The sequence below is a fragment of the Cyprinus carpio genome, chromosome B7 (genome assembly GCF_018340385.1).
Source record: "Cyprinus carpio isolate SPL01 chromosome B7, ASM1834038v1, whole genome shotgun sequence".
Taxonomy (NCBI): domain Eukaryota; kingdom Metazoa; phylum Chordata; class Actinopteri; order Cypriniformes; family Cyprinidae; genus Cyprinus; species Cyprinus carpio.
In genome coordinates, this window is record NC_056603.1 from 19,715,781 (window position 1) to 19,733,276 (window position 17,496).

General features: G+C 38.0%; 1 protein-coding gene across 1 annotated transcript; it reads left to right on the forward strand.

Annotated features, from left to right (window-relative positions):
- The first annotated feature begins 1,518 nt into the window (after nucleotides 1-1,518).
- bbox1 (butyrobetaine (gamma), 2-oxoglutarate dioxygenase (gamma-butyrobetaine hydroxylase) 1) lies at nucleotides 1,519-17,496 on the forward strand. Its single transcript, XM_042727821.1, has 8 exons — nucleotides 1,519-1,675; nucleotides 4,794-5,177; nucleotides 6,416-6,530; nucleotides 11,418-11,616; nucleotides 14,453-14,558; nucleotides 14,788-14,984; nucleotides 15,517-15,683; nucleotides 16,027-17,496. Exons 2-8 carry the CDS (start codon nucleotides 4,821-4,823, stop codon nucleotides 16,185-16,187), a joined length of 1,302 nt encoding a protein of 433 aa, XP_042583755.1. The 5' UTR covers nucleotides 1,519-1,675; nucleotides 4,794-4,820; the 3' UTR covers nucleotides 16,188-17,496.

Below are 17,496 nucleotides of genomic sequence, written 5' to 3' on the forward strand. Positions count from 1 at the left end.
GTCAGTCTGTCTGTCTGTCTGTCTCTCTCTGTCTGTCTGTCTGTCTGTCTGTCAGTCTGTCTTTCAGTCAGTCAGTCAGTCAGTCAGTCAGTCAGTCTGTCTGTCTGTCTGTCTGTGTCAGTCTGTCTGTCAGTCAGTCAGTCAGTCAGTCAGTCAGTCTGTCTGTGTCAGTCTGTCTGTCAGTCAGTCAGTCAGTCAGTCAGTCAGTCAGTCATCAATCATTCATTCAATCATCACTCTCTCTCTGTCTGTCTGTCTGTCTGTCTGTCAGTCTGTCTCTCTCTCTCTGTCTGTCTGTCTGTCTGTCTGTCTCTCAGTCAGTCAGTCAGTCAGTCAGTCAGTCAGTCAGTCAGTCAGTCAGTCAGTCAGCCTGTCTGTCTCTCTGTCTGTCTGTCTGTCTGTCAGTCAGTCAGTCAGTCAGTCAGTCAGTCTGTCCATCCGTCCGTCCGTCCGTCCGTCTCTGTCTGTCAGTCCGTCAGTCCGTCCGTCCGTCAGTCTGTCTGTCTGTCTGTCTGTCAGTCAGTCAGTCTATCTGTCTGTCTCTCTCTGTCTGTCTGTCAGTCAGTCAGTCTGTCTGTCTGTCTGTCTGTCTGTCTGTCTGTCTCTCTCTCTGTCTGTCTGTCAGTCAGTCAGTCAGTCAGTCAGTCTGTCAGTCAGTCAGTCTGTCTGTCATTCTGTCTGTCTGTCTGTCCGTCTGTCTGACTGTCAGTCAGTCTGTCTTTCAGTCTGTCTGTGTCAGTCAGTCTGTCTGTCTTTCAGTCAGTCAGTCAGTCAGTCAGTCAGTCAGTCAGTCAGTCAGTCAGTCTGTCTGTCTGTCAGTCAGTCTGTCTGTGTCAGTCAGTCTGTCTGTCTGTCTGTCAGTCAGTCAGTCAGTGTCAGTCAGTCTGTCTGTCTGTCTTTCAGTCAGTCAGTCAGTCAGTCTGTCTCTCTCTTTCTCTCTCTGTCTGTCTGTCAGTCAGCAAGTCAGTCTGTCAGTCAGTCAGTCAGTCAGTCAGTCCGTCTTTCTGTCTGTCTGTCATTCTGTCTGTCCGTCTGTCTGTCTGACTGTCAGTCAGTCAGTCAGTCAGTCAGTCAGTCTGTCTGTGTCAATCAGTCTGTCTGTCTGTCTGTCTGTCAGGCAGTCTGTTAGTCAGTCAGTCAGTCTGTCTCTCTCTTTCTCTCTCTGTCTGTCTGTCAGTCAGCAAGTCAGTCTGTCAGTCAGTCAGTCAGTCAGTCAGTCAATCTGTCTCTCTCCCTGTCTGTCTGTCTGCCTGTCTATCTATCTATTAGTTCGTCTGTCTGTCTGTCATGTACACGGGCCTACTTCATACTGTACTATATATAATTATTTTAATTGATTTATAATGAATAAATAATATCTATTTAAATATATAGCAGTATACTAGGCTTTGGAAACAGTGTGTCCACATGACAACTGCAATTAAATGCAGTTACAAAAACAAGCCTGGAACAGAAGTTGTCGGGCAAAGCTGCACGTAATTTTGGCAGAGGTGTCAGATACAGTAGCGCACACATCTCGATGATTACAGTGTGTGTGTGTGTGTGTGTGTGTGTCTGCAGCAGCAGCGCTACAGTGCATCTGACCCTTCACCCACTTACAGCGCTGTGAGTTCTCACGCTTCTCAGCGCTATATAAGGCTGAAATAACCGAGCCTACCTTACCCACGGCTTCACGGTAAGTACCACATGCCATTTCTGTTATCCTCTTGTCTCATCACATGTAAATATCGAAAATGAAATTCAGTGGTTGGGCTGCATTTAGTAAACGGGACGTTCGCGTATATCAGCCTGATGAATGAAAGATCGCTTGATGTTGTTGTGTTTGTTGTAAGCGTCATACTCGTGATTTCCTCATGTAATATTTTATGAATGGAAAGCTTTTTAGTTAGTCAGCTGCTCCATAGATCATTTACTAAAGTGCGCTACAAAGAGGGCGAGTGCTAAAACTACCCGGAAACAACAAGGCAGATGCATATTTAGCTATCAAGTCTAAATAAAGACAATAAATGTTTTAGTTGAATTCTTTACTATTTCATGGCAACTGCAGTGTTTGTGTGTGTACGTGCTGTCGTAACGCTGGAGGCGGTAATGTGTTTGTTTGCAGAGGGAATGAAGTGGTGACCTTTCACCTACTTCCGTGTTCCCTTAGACACAGGAGCTTAAGTGTTTGCACATTACATAACCAATGCACAAAGGTCTGTTTAGGGTACAGTGATTATATCATTATATTTCTTTTATATCATGGACCCACAAATGTGATTGTCACCTTGCTGGCTGATAGACAAATTATTTTCAGGTATTAAACCCTATTTGAAATGTGTGAAAAAATAGTAAACGTTATATTATAAAGATAACATGTTGTTTGCAAAAATGAATAATTGGCATTAGTAAAGCCAAAAAGTATATTTTTGTATGAAGCTGACAGTGTATTCTAAACATTATTATTATAATAATACAATTATAGTATATACATCTCACAAGAAACTATGGCTGTCAACAGAATAAAATAACTGGGATTAATGGATCAATAACACTGATAGTTGATATTCCACACATACTAAAAACAACTTATGACATTATCTATATTTTAATGATGATTATGAGACCTTGAGCAGTGGATACTGATTAATATATCAATTTGCGTTTTGCGGTGTAGTCTATTTGGAATTATAATGAACAAACTGTTCATGTTTTATTGATTAGGTTAAGAGATGCAACACAAAGGTTGCCTTAAAGGGGTCATCAGATGCTACATGCACTTTTACAAGTTGTTTGAACTGAAATGTGTGTTGGCAGTGGGTGTACACTACCACCCTATATTGATAAAAATCCACCCAGTGTTTTCTTTTAATCTAATAAAATTTTTGGCCCTTTCTCAAATCGAGCCAATCTCAGATGCCTGTCTTTATGACATCACACAGACAGGCCCCTCCCACGATAGTTTGATTGACAGTAGCGTTTCAGCACAGACTGGACTGGTGTCTTACCTTAGACCCACCCTGAGTGAACTGTCATCAGTCCGCCATTGTTTCAACGCTGGAGCAGGTGTAGACAAGAATGTCTCGCAAGCTATTGAGGTATTCTGATGACACAGTGGATTACATTTGTTTTTGAAGGGAACGCGCCCCCGATCTACCTAAATGCGTCTATTTTCGCGTGAATCATTCGTGATCCAGCTTCACCTACAGAAAAATTTAGTATAAGGTTTTTAATGAATCTTTGCAAATCGCCTTTCCTAATAATGTGCTAATTAGCAAGCTTCAGATGAATGCAGCTAAAGTAAACAGTCCCTCAGAAAGAGAGGGGGGCGGGGTCAGCAGAGCTCATTAACATTTAAAGGAAAATGCTACCAAATGGCTTGCTCTAAAAAGAGCTGTTTTTGACAGGGTAAAAATTGTGTTTTTTTACATTACCATTGAGAAATTGTAACCAAACTATGTTACAGACTTTTCATTAAGACCTTAAAAAAATCATATCAACTTGTGGAAAATGGGCATCCAATGACCCCTTTAAGAGTTTCTATAAAACTGTACACATGAAATAGTCAAAATTCCTACTAGTGCAAAGTAGAATTGAAGTGCAGAGTTCAGTAAGGCATAGTTTGATTAGTATGTGCTAAAGTCATAAGGTCACCTTTGCCCCAGATTAGCTTTGCTTTTATCTTGGTTACTTTGATGTAATACTGTTTGTACTAGTGTTGTCAGTTATGCACCCTTACAGTCATTCAGATAATTCAGTTCTGGATGACGTCATTGCATTAATCATTTATCAAGAGCTATCTCAACTGATGGGCTTTCAGACAAACTGTGACATTCAACAAATCAGTGACCTGCCTTCTGTAGAAGAGCAAAATAAATTAAACAATAATAATAATAAAAAACTCTAGCTGGCTTGTGATTTTGTTGGGAACAAGTCTAATATGAAGAGAACACACACTTACAAATTTTAATTTATGGTTCTAATACACTACCATTCAAACATTTAAAAATAAATAAATACATTTATTCAGCAAGGATGCATTAAATTAATCAGGTGGCTGTAAAGTAAATTTCACAAAAGATTTTCATTTCAAATAAATGCTTTTTTATATTTATTAATTAAAGAAATTCAAAAAAATGTATCATGATTTCCACAAAAATATTAAGTAACACAAATGATTACAACATTTATATAAAGAAGAAGTAACTTAGCACCAAATCAGCATATTAGAAAGAATGGTTTCTGAAGGATCACATGACACTGGAGTAATGGCTGCTGAAAATTCAGATTTGCCATCACAGGAATAAATTAAATTTTTAAATATATTAAAATACAAAACAGTTGTTTTTAAATGTGATCATATTTCACAATATTCCTGTTATTACTTTTTTGATTTTGATCAAATAAATGCAGCCATGGTGAACAAAAGAAACAACTTTCAAAAACATGAAAAAAATCTGACCAACCCCAAACTCTTGGAACTCTTTATTATGCCAAAAGTTTACTTTTGCAGGTATTCAGTGACTTATATAAAATATAACTCATAACAGTTAATTTTTATGGTAATCAATATTTAATAATAAAAAAAAACAATGTCACAGAATGTGACATTACCAAAGACTGAAAAATGAATTTGTAGTTGTGTGATAGCAGTTTGCTGTACTGTGTTTACTTGACACACCTGTGTGCTGCTCACATCAGTCATCTTCACTGTTTACAGCAGCACATTTCACTGCGGTGACTCATCAAATTATTGGGTGAAAGGGTGTGGCTGTTATATGAACGCAATAACCTCTTACTTTCTGTGTCCTCAGACTAGCAGCAGCTAATCAAAAATCAGGATGTTATCCTATCTTACTCGCTGGATGTCCAGAGGTGCTTTCCAGGCACTGAAGGGGGCAAGCAGTCGGCCTCAACTGGTCAAGACACCTCATATTGGGAATCAGACTCTGGCAGCGGCTCCTCTGCCCTTCACTGGGGGGAGTCCAGGAGTAAGGCAGGCCCGGGCACTGGACCAGGAGAGACTTCTGCAGATTGATTGGGATGATGGGAGTTGTAGTTTGTATCCATTCACCTGGTTAAGAGATAACTGCCAGTGTCCTCACTGCACGCTGCAGTCCGCACAAGCACGCAGCCTGCTGTTCTCAAATCTGGACGTGCACACCGGAATGGACCAAGTACAGCTGATGGAAAATAAGGTTGGTCTTGGTAAGCAAAGCTTAAAGGGATAGTTCATGCTAAATAGAAATTAGTCATCATTTACGCATTATCATGTCATTCCAAATGGATATGACTTTCTTTAGCGAAACACAAAAGAAGATGTTTTGCAGAATGTCCATGCTGCTCTTTCTGATACAATAAAAGTGGAAGGGGAATAGAGCTGTTGCATTCCATAAATATTGTATTGGGCTGTATTCCAGGTTTATGCACTTTGTTCCCATCCACTGTGGTGCTTTTTTGTCATTTTTAGAGCTTGATGGCCCCATTCATTTTCACTGAATGACAAAGAACAGGCGTGTTCATACCAAGAATGATAACTATAAAGATAATTATACTGATAATGTTATAATCGTCCACACACCAACACACAAGAACGTTCTGTTTATTGTAAGAACATGCTGCTGTTTTGTCATCTGCCACTTTGAATGCAGGGTGGATTCAGATTGGCTCTCAATGTTTTTATCAGCTGGAAATAAATAGTTTTGAAATTGATTCCAACAATATTTTTCCTCTGTGCCCTTATCGCTATACTGTAGTTGTCGTGTGGACTATTCTGTGTGGGCTTTTTTTTTTTTTTTTTAATTTAGAACTATTTTTAAATCAATATATAGTTTTTTATGTGAATGGGCCCTTAGTCATTTAAGAAGTTTAGAAACTAAATGAGTGAATGAGAATTTAAATTTTTGGATGAACTATTCCTTTAAACCTAGCTCTGTATTAAGACATTCTGAAACTAAAGCTGCTGAACATGTAACGCGAAATTTTGCAGGCAAAATACAGTCATATAAATAGGAATCTATATGAACAGATTCTTCTTGTGAGGGTGAAAGATTTCTCCATGCAGATTTCAGCTGCTTGAAACTGATTTCTGTGTGAGCTGTGCTTCTCACATTGCTAAAATAATGGACAGTGGATAATTTGACTGCACCTAAACACTGTATATCCGCTGTACTATTGTAGTATTTCTGGTTTTCAATTTATTATTATTTTTTTTCCATTTTTACTATTTCTCCAGCACAATTAGTATCTCACTATACTATGCTATTCGGGGGTGCATTTCCCAAAAGCAACTATGGTCACAAGTTCTGTCAATAGAGTTCAATGGAACTACCGACCAAAGTTAGCTAACGATGGTTTGGGAAATGCACCCCTGGTCTTTTTACACCAAGTCATTGTCTAATAGTCCTTAAACCTGTTTTTCTGAAACTCATTGTAGGTGTCCATTACTTGGCCTGATCAGCACAGTAGTGAGTTTGATCCTGACTGGCTGAAGAAACGGTGTTTTTCCTCCGAGGCAAGACAGGCTCTGCAAGAGGAGCTCTTCCTTAATGGTGGGTTAATTGTGATCTATTAGTCTTAATTGCCATAATATTTGTATTAGCCATGTCTCATGTTTAGCTAAATGGATCTCTAATCTTTCTATGATTTATATGGATATTATTAAAGAATGCATTTTATATAGCAACCTGGGGATTTTATTTTCTGTACTGTATAAAGCTGCAGTTCAGTTACGCAGCCAAAACACTCTCAGCCTGCTGTTGTCATTATTCTCTCGATGTGCCGCTTGAGTGTATGGGTGAATCTGCCTTATATTTGTTGATATCCTTCTATAACACTGTCCCTATTAAGGCACACTTTGAATTGAAATAATACATTTGCCTGATTCTTTCAGTTGAATTTTTTTTAATAAAATGAAGACTGGATGGGTTTTGGTTTTTGTTTTAGACAATTATTAGACTAGCTTCATACAGTATATAGTTGAAATGCACTCATGTGGGCTAATATTTGTGCAATATTTGAATTAATGTGTGGTCTGGACAGCAGTTACTTTTGTAGTGCAGGCACTTTTCCCCAGAATCGCCCCTGAATGGAAAGACTTTTTCCACTTCCTGCCACATGGAATAGAGATTTAAGGCCATTCGAAAAGAGTGAGCTGTTGTGCTTACACCACTCCTGAGGGATGCTGTGGTTGGAGCAGACTGAACAATGTGTCTGCCAGGACAAGCACCCTGCACATATTTGTGTGTCCTGAGATTTTAAGATGAAATTTTCAAAATTAATGAACGTCACTGGGGCTTTGTAAGAGATTTGGTTAAGCACAAATGTTCTTTAGTTTTAAACATCTTGCTATTGTTTTTAACTTTGTGATTTTCTCTTTGAAGTTTGGGAAATTATGCTGTTGTTTTGTTTAAAGGCACAAAAGGCATCCTCTTGTGCCCCTTAAATCAGTGAAAGACAACCAATAAATTTCCACGGTTTAAAGCGTAGACTACACATCACAAGTGTCTGCTTCGAGCTGAGGTGTAAAACACACAAGGCTTGCATGTGTTTAACAAAGCTCCTTAACTGGGACATAATGTGACAAGTTCTGCCCCTTGTTTTAAGACTTCCCATATAAACTGTCTTCAAACTGCCTGAAAGAGGCCTGTAAAGCTCTCACCTTGCTATAATACGTCTGTCTTGGGCAGTAATCTACCATTAGCCATTTCCTGACAGGTTAGCACCATTTGTAGACAACTGATGTGTCCTTCATGGTGTTACTCAATCTCTCTACAAATAAGAAGGACCATTTTGTGTCCATTTTTTATTAATGCAGTGTAAATGGCTTGTTTTTGTAGTATTAGAGGTGAGGCAAAATTGCTGTGTAAAAGTATTGTAATTTTTTAAAGTTTTAAATAAAATATAAGGATGCATTGATCCTTGATCAATAATTACAGTGAGTAAAGATAATTATAATCTTTGAGGAAAATTTATTTTAATAAGTGCTGTTCTGTTGAACTTGCTATTCATCAAAGAATCCTAAGAAAATGGATCATAATTTTCACAAAGCGGCAGAACTGTTTTAGCCCTGATTATAATAAGAAATGTGAGATTTCTAAAGGATCATGTGACACTGGCTGCTGTATTCAACTTTTTTTTTATCACAAGAATAAAAAGCATTTTAAAATGTAGACTGTATTTTAAATTGTAATGACTGTTGTGTCTCTTATGCTTAACAAGGTTGCATATATTTCATGAAGTTGGAGATAACAGGTAATTAGGCTGAATTAGGTCACACTAGTATATCTCATTCTAGCATTTTTATGACCCAGTGAACTGATTCACTTAAAGGAGTATTTCTAGTGTGGCTGTAGTGTCTCATTTACAAGAGGGCACAAGTGTGCTTTACTGCGGGCACAGCATGTCCTGGTTCAGCTGACATCATGCATGCAATGACATCATGATCCTTCAGAGCACCAAGACCGCATTGTTCCCATCTTAAGTTCAAAAACAGCAAAACAGTCACATTGCTGCATAAGATGAAAAACAGTTCACCCTTCCCACACAGAAAAAGACCACACTGGCACAGGCCAAAGATCAAGATCACTTGAAGGAGTACTTTTAAAACCTTATTTTTCCAAATGGCTAATGGAAAACTAATGGCTTGACTCAAAAGAGGTGTCTTACTTCATTTTCTTGAGAAGCGCACGGGACGTGAACTGAATATAGGATGCTGCGCACATGCAAATTCAGTTACTGAAAACATATAAATCTATTTTCCATATCCCATTTGGAAATGATCTCTGTAAGTGGTTTGTACTCTGGTTGTGAGCTTCTGTCTGTCCTGTTCCTAGTGAACTCTGCTCTGTGCTGACTGAGCTCTCAGTAGGGACTCTGTTGACAGAGTTTGACTGGACGTAGCTGCCTGCCAGTTACAGCAGCCACGGCTTCACATTACCATAGCTGGAAAAATCACAGAGGCAATGCTGAAGGAAACCGTTCAGGCACACATAAGCCGACACCTTTCTTTTCCGGCATGCCTTTATGTGCATAAATGTATGTGTTTCCATCTGTTTTAGAGAATGAAAGGGTCATTGAAACATAATGTCAATTTTTATTAAAACGCCTCAGAAGCCGCAGCTGGACAGAATGATAGCATGATATTAATCTCTGGCTCTGAAGTCAACATTAGCACTGCCAGGAAACCCTAGTATGTCACTGAGACAGAGAATATTACACATTACACGCTTATAAGAGCTGAACATTACTGACCTGGACTGACTGAACCACTTCACCCTGGGCCCAGTGCCCAGCTCACTCACTCTCTCGCTCTGTTTTTGATCAAATTCATACCAGAACCTCAGTATTGCTGTGAGATTGTGGGTGTTTTCTCTGCCTTGTGTGTCAGTCAATTTTGGTTTTGTTTGCATTAACTTGATTGCACGTTTATATGATTGCATATTCATACTGCATGTCAGTGTATATCATGACTAATTTAGCAACATGGTTTCCTCTCTCAGGGTTACATCTGTTTTCAATGCATTTTGTCAGCTTGACACTACACATTGGTTGGTATCAACAAAATACCATTCTAGTAGTCTACTGTGTGGCCTTCAGCTTCTGAAGCCTGAAATAGCAGCATTTTTAGGTGAGTCCAGCAAATGCATTCAGTAGTAAACAAACGGCCATGTTTCATTCAGATGTTTCATTTCAGTGCCTCTAGTGATGGCAAACAGAAATGCATCAATAACGGTTTTCTAACAGGTTTCTTAAGCATCCCCACATTTTTCATTGTTCAAATATTTCAAGCCCTCCATTTAACTCCACTGCTTTAACTTTATTTGTTTATTTATGAGAATGTTTGTTACGAGCCTCATTGAGACAGCTCTTATATTTGTGCTCATCACCATGGATATCCTGCATGTGTGTCAGCTGTGGTTAAATAAATTGTAGATGCTCCTTCCCCTTCCAAGTAATGTTTGCTGAGTTGGCATTGTGGCTTCTACCTAGTCGAGGTTTGGAATATACACACTTTATTTATCCTGTTGAGGTGTGACTATACCTCTGAGGTAAAATACATACAAGCTTATTCATGCTCATAACAAAGTATCTTGAGGGGAGTATCTGTGGCAGGTGCACATATGCTACCATTCCATTTTTTGTTTTTTCTTTATGTTTTTCAAAGTCACTGATACTCACCAAGGCTGCATTTATTTGATCAAATCAGTATTATTATACAGTAATTTAAAATAACTATCTTCTGTTTAAATATAAATACATTTTAAAAATGTAATTTATTTCTGTGATGGCAATTACTTAAGTCTTCAATATCAAATGATCCTTCAGAAATCATTCTAAATAATATGCTGATTTGGAGCTCAAATTGCCTTAATGTTAAAAACAGATGTGCTTTTGTGTTTTTCAGTTTTAATTAATTAATCACACTTTTATAACATTATAAATGTCTTAATAATTAACTGTCACTTTTAATTAAATTAATACATCCTCACAGAATAAAAGTATTCATTTCATTTTTTTTCTTTCTGACCCCAGACTAAAGAATGGTAGTGTAAATGGCTTCTTAAATCTGGAAATTATTGGTCAGGAGTTCTTTTCTTTCACTTACTGGTCCTGAACTATATTTGTCCCTGGATTCTCAACTGTGACAAATTCTCCAGCGGAACAGTTTTCTAAATCGAGAGAAGCTGAGAAAGAGGTGCAGGGCTGAAAAATACTTCTACAGCACAGAGGTCCAAGCAGTGAATTACAGACATAAGTGCAGAACGCTTGCTCTCACATGCAAACTTCTCTAGAGGCCCTGTCTGTGAAAGTAGACATAAGAACCAGAGTTTTCCAGCAGTACTGCTTCAAACATGCAGGCCCTCACACAGTGTTCTGACCAATGCGTTCTGGCCTTAACCCTGACACACACACACACAATCCTTCATTATGTTAAGACACTTGGGATGGTTATAGGTGCAAAGTTTCTATCATGTGTTTATTTGCATTGTAAATCAGGGTGCTTAGAAAATGAGTAACAGAGATAGGAAAGATAGAAAGAGAAACATGTTTAGCTTGGAAAGGATTTTAGCTACTTTTTGAGTAATGCTTACATCATTCCCACATAATTATATAGACTTGTGCCACTGTTGACTTTGTTTTTTATTTTAACACTGGACCTTCAAAATGCAGTTTCCTGAGCTAGTTTTGTGTGTGTGTGTGTGTGTGTGTGTGTGTGTGTGTGTGTGTGTGTGTGTGTGTGTGTGTGTGTGTGTGTGTGGTGGAACTTCAAGAGGTTTGTGAGTTGCTAAAAAACATAATTTATCAAATCATAAAAAATATAAAATGATAAAAATTAGGTTTCTGTTTCTTTATGACACTAGAAAGGTGTGTTATTTCTCTGGGATGTTTTGTGTTGTGCATTGTAATGTTTATTTAAATGGGCATCTGTGTTTCAGAGCGTGAATATTGGGATTCAAGTCTGCAGATCCCTACGGCTGACTTTGAGGAAGTTCTACATGATGACAAGGCTGCCCTGGCCTGGCTAGAGGCTCTGAGACGCATTGGCATTGTCTACCTGAGGGGGGCGCCGGCAGAGCAGGGCCAGGTGGCCAGACTGAGTCAGAGGATTGGCTATCTACGCCTCACCTTTTACGGGTATGGACTATAGCTTTGGCTACACTCTAATTAAAGCAATGAAATGCCTATTTTTAGATAATCATAATGATTTAACCATTTAGTGAGCAAATACACAAACAGAAGTAGAAAATACAGTCATTTTAATACTGCAGACTTGGAAACAGTGGAGTAATAAGATTCATTGTCATTCTGACAACTAGTATTACTACTTACCCAGTGATCAAGAAGTTCTAGATGGTTCTTTAACTGACTGCCTATTTGCGTAGTGCAAAATATGTGAAAATATTCTGTCTGTCACTGGAAACTATATGAAAAATAATTATGTACATTTCAAACCCGGTCAAACTTCAATTAAAAACTCAGTGGTAGTACTGTACATTTCTCAAAAATACCATTTCAGAAATTGTTAAACTGATTTTGAACATCTGTGACTTTGTGTTTATTAAATTGTGCAAAACTACCATTTATGCCAGAACTGCCATTCTCACTCCAAGATCTACAAAGAAAGACAAATAACTTGCTGCAAAGGGTACAAACCCATCATTCATGGAAAACGAAATATGGTGTGATGAGTAATGTGGTCTGATCTTCCAACATAATGCATTACATCTGGACAGGTTTATAACTGAAGGAAATAAAAAGTCCTTCAACCCACAATGTTGAAAACATGGTAGGAGGTGTGTAGTATTCAGGGCACCCAACGAAAACGAAGGCCATTGTAAAGGACCAGGTGCATCTTATAACCACATTTTCTTCTTGAGGTTTTTTTTTTTTTTTTTTTTTTTTTTGGTGTTGCTAGTTTGGGGTCAGTAGGAATTTTTAGATAATGTTTTTGAAAGTCTCTTATGCTCACCAAGACTGCATTATTTAATCAGAAATACAGCAAAAAACAGTAATATTGTGAAGTTAAAAAAGAATATATTTTCTTAAAAAGTATGTTTTCTAAAATTGTCTTTACTGTCACTTTTGATCCTCGTAATTCTTTCTTGCTGATCAAAAGTATTACTTTTAAAAGTAAAAATTACTATACATAGCTAGGTTCTCAAATGCCAAAACTGGTTAGACAGCATTTTAAAAAAGACTAAAATTAGTCAATAAATGACCTTAACCTGCCATTATACTTGGCATTATGTCGGGTATTTCAGTTATTTTGCCCATCCCTGAGAAGAATAATGGTTGCTATTACCTTTTATCTCTAGTCCTCAAGTCATATTTCTGTTTTTGCCAAACGCATCTTGGCTATTGACTTGAGAGTAAAGTAGTGTGCAAAATTGGTAATGCAACCACAGAACCGGTTCATAGGACTGTTCTGTTTGAATATGATTATCATGGATGTCACTGGATCCTTTGATGAAAGCATTTCGTGCTGTAACTGTTGGCCAACAATCAGAACAATGTTCTGTTTTCAAAGAAAAAAAAAGAAAAAACTGCCTCTGACGGCATCTGAATGAATGGGAAATGATGTGAAAGAGCTTTGCTTTACACTCAGTTAAACTTGTTCCATTGCTCTGGACTTACTGAGCCCATTTTAATAATCAAAAACCATTGAGATTCTGAACGATTTTCTTGCCAAACACCAAAGCCTCTCACAAGATCATGTAGAGAACATTTTTAATAAGTAAGGATGAGTGAATGGAAACCCCAGCTTAGGACAGACAGATAGAGGAAGAGAAGCTGGAGAAAAGAGACAGAACAGAGACAGACACACCGTGAGCTTCTGGCTGTAATCACAAATCCATGCATGTGAACTCCCTCCCAGCTGACACCTGTTGAGTGACAGGCTGAATGATTTAACACCGCACTAGCCCCAGGAGCTCAAACTGGCCAAAAAGCAGCTTCACCTGACCCAGACGGGAACAAAAAGCACTGCATCTGCCAAATCAAGACTTCACTGGCTAGGGATCTTTACTGAAGGCGGAGGCCGTGGTGTGTATGACATGGAGGATTCTAGTGTCTAATATGGTCTTATTGAGACCATTAATCTGCCTCATTTCCTTTTGAAAAGCCACAAATACTCCTCTTTCACACTCTTACTTCCTTTGTTTTCAATTTGATAACAGGAGAAAATAGTTTTTTATAGAAATCTAAAATTAGTCTAGGTTTGTGCTACCAAACCTCCTTTTTTGGTTGGCGTAAAGAAGTTTTTTTTTTTTAAGGAAAAATTTCCAGTAGTGTCTGAAGAACTCAACTGAATCAAAAAGGCTGGTTCTGGATAAGCCAGCAGTGATCTCTGTAACATTATATAATCCATATTTGCTTTTTATTGTTTGTTAAAGTCTTGCAAAAAATGTATTTCTTATTTTATTTGTCTTCAAGTTAAATATCAAAGAAAAGAAACAAAATTGTGTAAGACTTGTATTCAGATTCAGTTCATTTTAGGCTTAAAACAGTGAAAAAAAAAGAAAAAAAAGTTGTCAATGTGGAAAATAGGAAAAATAATTACGATACATAAAAATACAAGATATATTTTTTGAAAACAAGCTTAATTTACACAGAATTACTTCTGACATAAAAAAGACTAAACTAGTAATTACAAGTAGTCTTTTTTATGCTTTGCAGTGAGTAGTTTCAAGAATTCATTACCAAAAAAAATCATTATTAATCATTAAAATAAATTTTTAAAATCATTAAAAATCATTATTCATTTCTCGCACTGCATTGCCATAACAAAAATGTCTGCTTTTTTCATTGAAGTAATTCCTTGGTCTTTAAATTTACTCGCAAGACCGTACTAAATCAAGTAAGCATTTTACTGCTGTGGTTTCCTACAATAAATACATGGAGAAATGCAGTAAAACTTTACAAGCCCATAGTCACCTGTAATGATCCATCGCCCCCCTCTGTGATTTCACAGACACACGTGGCAAGTGCAGGACAAGCCCATGGCTAACAATGTTGCCTACACTTCTGGAGAACTGAGCCTGCACACAGATTACCCTGCTCTGCACCATCCACCTGGAGTGAGTTCACACACACACACACACACACACACACACACACACACACACCATACTGTCGTGCTTTACTCATGAAGGTGAGTATATGCATTCTTTAGATCATGATGGGACTTCCCAATATTGTTTTTTTATTTTTTAATTAAGTTAATTAAAATGATTACACCCTAAATAGATAATAGAATAAAAAATTAATTTCACGAGAGGCCTGCTGTTGCAATTCCTCTGGTTGTAGGTGCAGTTCCTGCATTGTGTCCGTCAGGCTGATCAGGGCGGAGAGAGTGAAGTGGTTGATGGGTTTCACATGGCGGAGCAGCTCCGCAGGGAGGATCCCGAGGCGTTTAACATCCTCTCCTCGCTCAGGGTGGATTTCACAGACAGCGGTGCTGACTACTGTGACTTCAGCGTGCAGTCCAAAAACCACATCATAGAGTAAGACAGACTGTGGCTCCAGCAGAAGCATACATACTCACATAATCACGCATAGCTAATGCAGTGGATTAGCTTTGTCACATCTCATAGTCATCAACACTGACTATACATAAATAATGTAAAACAGCACCATCTCATGGTCAGTTATAGAACTGGGATTCATAAGAGCTACATTTCTACAAATGAATGTGTTTATTAGGTTATAAATTTGTCATCAGTTTTTTTTCCCAGTTTCAGTGAAACACAACCCTGCTGAAGAAAAAAAAAACAGCTTGTTGACTGGTTTTAGCTGGTCTAAGCTGGAAGCAGGTGGTTTTAGCAGCTAAAGAAGTGGCGTAGAACCCCTCTCAAACCAGACTGCTGACCAGCTAAAACCAGCCAACCAGCTTAGGCTGGTTTTAGCTGTTTTTTCAGCAGGGAAAATTGTACTGTGGTTGCTCTTTCCCATGCAATTCTAAACAGCAGCAATACACTGTAGTAAGTTCTCAGAAATCCTGGTAACTTTCAATGCAAGCTTGTATGTAATGTGCAGTGTGGACTCTGAGGGTCGAGTGACGAGGATCAACTATAACAACGCCACACGAGACTCAGTGCTGGATATGCCTGTGCATCAGGTTCAGCCCTTTTACTCGTCTCTAAAGGCCTTTGTGGAGATGCTCAGCAGGCCTGAAAACGTGTTCACGTACAGAATGGAACCAGGTCAGTGTGGTCAGAAACAGCCACACAGTTCACCTCTTTACCTAATCAGATTACGGTTGTTATAGCTCACATTTGTATTATAGTGACAGTCATAATTGCATAACAGGCAAAGATGAAGGCTTTTAGGCTTATGAATTTGGGATTAGGCTCAGGCTTTGGAAACTTTTCTATTTTAAATCTAATGCCAGGGTTTTTAAAAATGATCACTAGAATTATCCCATATTTAAAGTATTTTGAATCCCTAAAGCTTTTCCTTTGCTGCTAGCCCTCTTGGTAAACCAAATATGACATTGCATGTATAAATGTGGGACTGATGCTGGTTGTTCATTTCATCTCTGCGCAGGCGACTTGGTGACTTTTGATAACTGGCGTCTGTTGCATGGCCGAAAGAGCTACCTGTCACGAGGTCAGAACTCAAGACATCTTGAAGGAGCATATCTGGACTGGGATGAGGTCATGTCCCGTCTCAGGATCCTCCGGAAAGCTGTCCGTGGAGATAGCTAGACACTTCTCTTCATCCTCTACACTACAGTGACAGTAATGATAGGAAGCAAAGCTGATGTCTAATCCGTACTCTGGTTTTAGGCTAGCGTTGCTTCGTGATAACTTTAAAAACATCTCTTCACTGTAGAAAGCTTCAGGGCCTAGGAATATTTTCAGTTTTGGCAAGTGGATATTTGTTCTTCTGTAGTTAATATAATACTATAATTGCAGCCTTTTACTGAAGGGCTCTTGGAGTCTTCATCCCTTTTTTTTTTGCACTTAGAAAGTGCAGTCATTTTCTTTGTCTTGATGTATTACTTGTTCTTTGGTATAAGGGACAGTTTACCAGAGGTAATTCGGTTTTAGTCTTCATATGTTAATGACGATCATAAGTGATGCTGAAATTTCGTTTAAAACTAAATGTTTAGCATATGTATGGACAACTGCCCAAAATATGGTACTAGTTTGAACTAATACAGTGGGTTTATTGCAAAGCACTTATGTTTTCATCAGTTAGTCCATGTTGTAACAAAAGTGACATCTCTGGCACAGTTTGAGATCTACTTTGTGATGTATATAATTTTCCCTTTTAGCTTTTATATATTTCACATATGGTGTCAACCATTCTAAACGTTTTTAACCAACCTTTGTTTCTTACAGGGATTATTGTTTTAACGGTCAGTACTTTTCCCTCTCCTCCACACAAACATTCTTGTAAGATCAATCACGATTAACGGTAGTTGGTAGTTTCCCCTTTTATTCTCTAATGAATCTTACGGTTTATATTTGCTTGTATTGTAAATGGAGGTTTGGACAATGATGAGACATTGACTCTTAAAGAGAAAAATGTTTTTGACGTACCAAATTTTTTATAAGCTGATGTCCAAAACAAGGTGTCTCTGTTTTGATATGCTGTATGGAGATTGGATAGTTCATCAGTACTTGTATACTGATTGTAGACCAGTAGACCTCAAGGTCTTTGATACTTGAAAGGCCTCAAATATGAAATTTTTAAAGAAAGAAGAACTGGTCAGTTTGTACTAATGCAGTGACAATGCAAATATAGCTTATGTGGCTACTGACTCTAATTAGTCAATTAGTTGCAAACCTGCTATAGCCTCATTTTATGTAAATACACAATGTCGATATTTAAAAAGCTGAGGATTTTGAGCACCTCCAGTAGGCTTTTTTTTTTGGTTGGGCCTCTACGTAACAATGCAATGTTTAAAATTATATATTTTTTGAAGTGAAGTGTTACAATGATTTAAGAGGACACTGACAGAGATTCTTTTTTTTGTCCAAAATGCCAGTAAAATACATTTATAATATA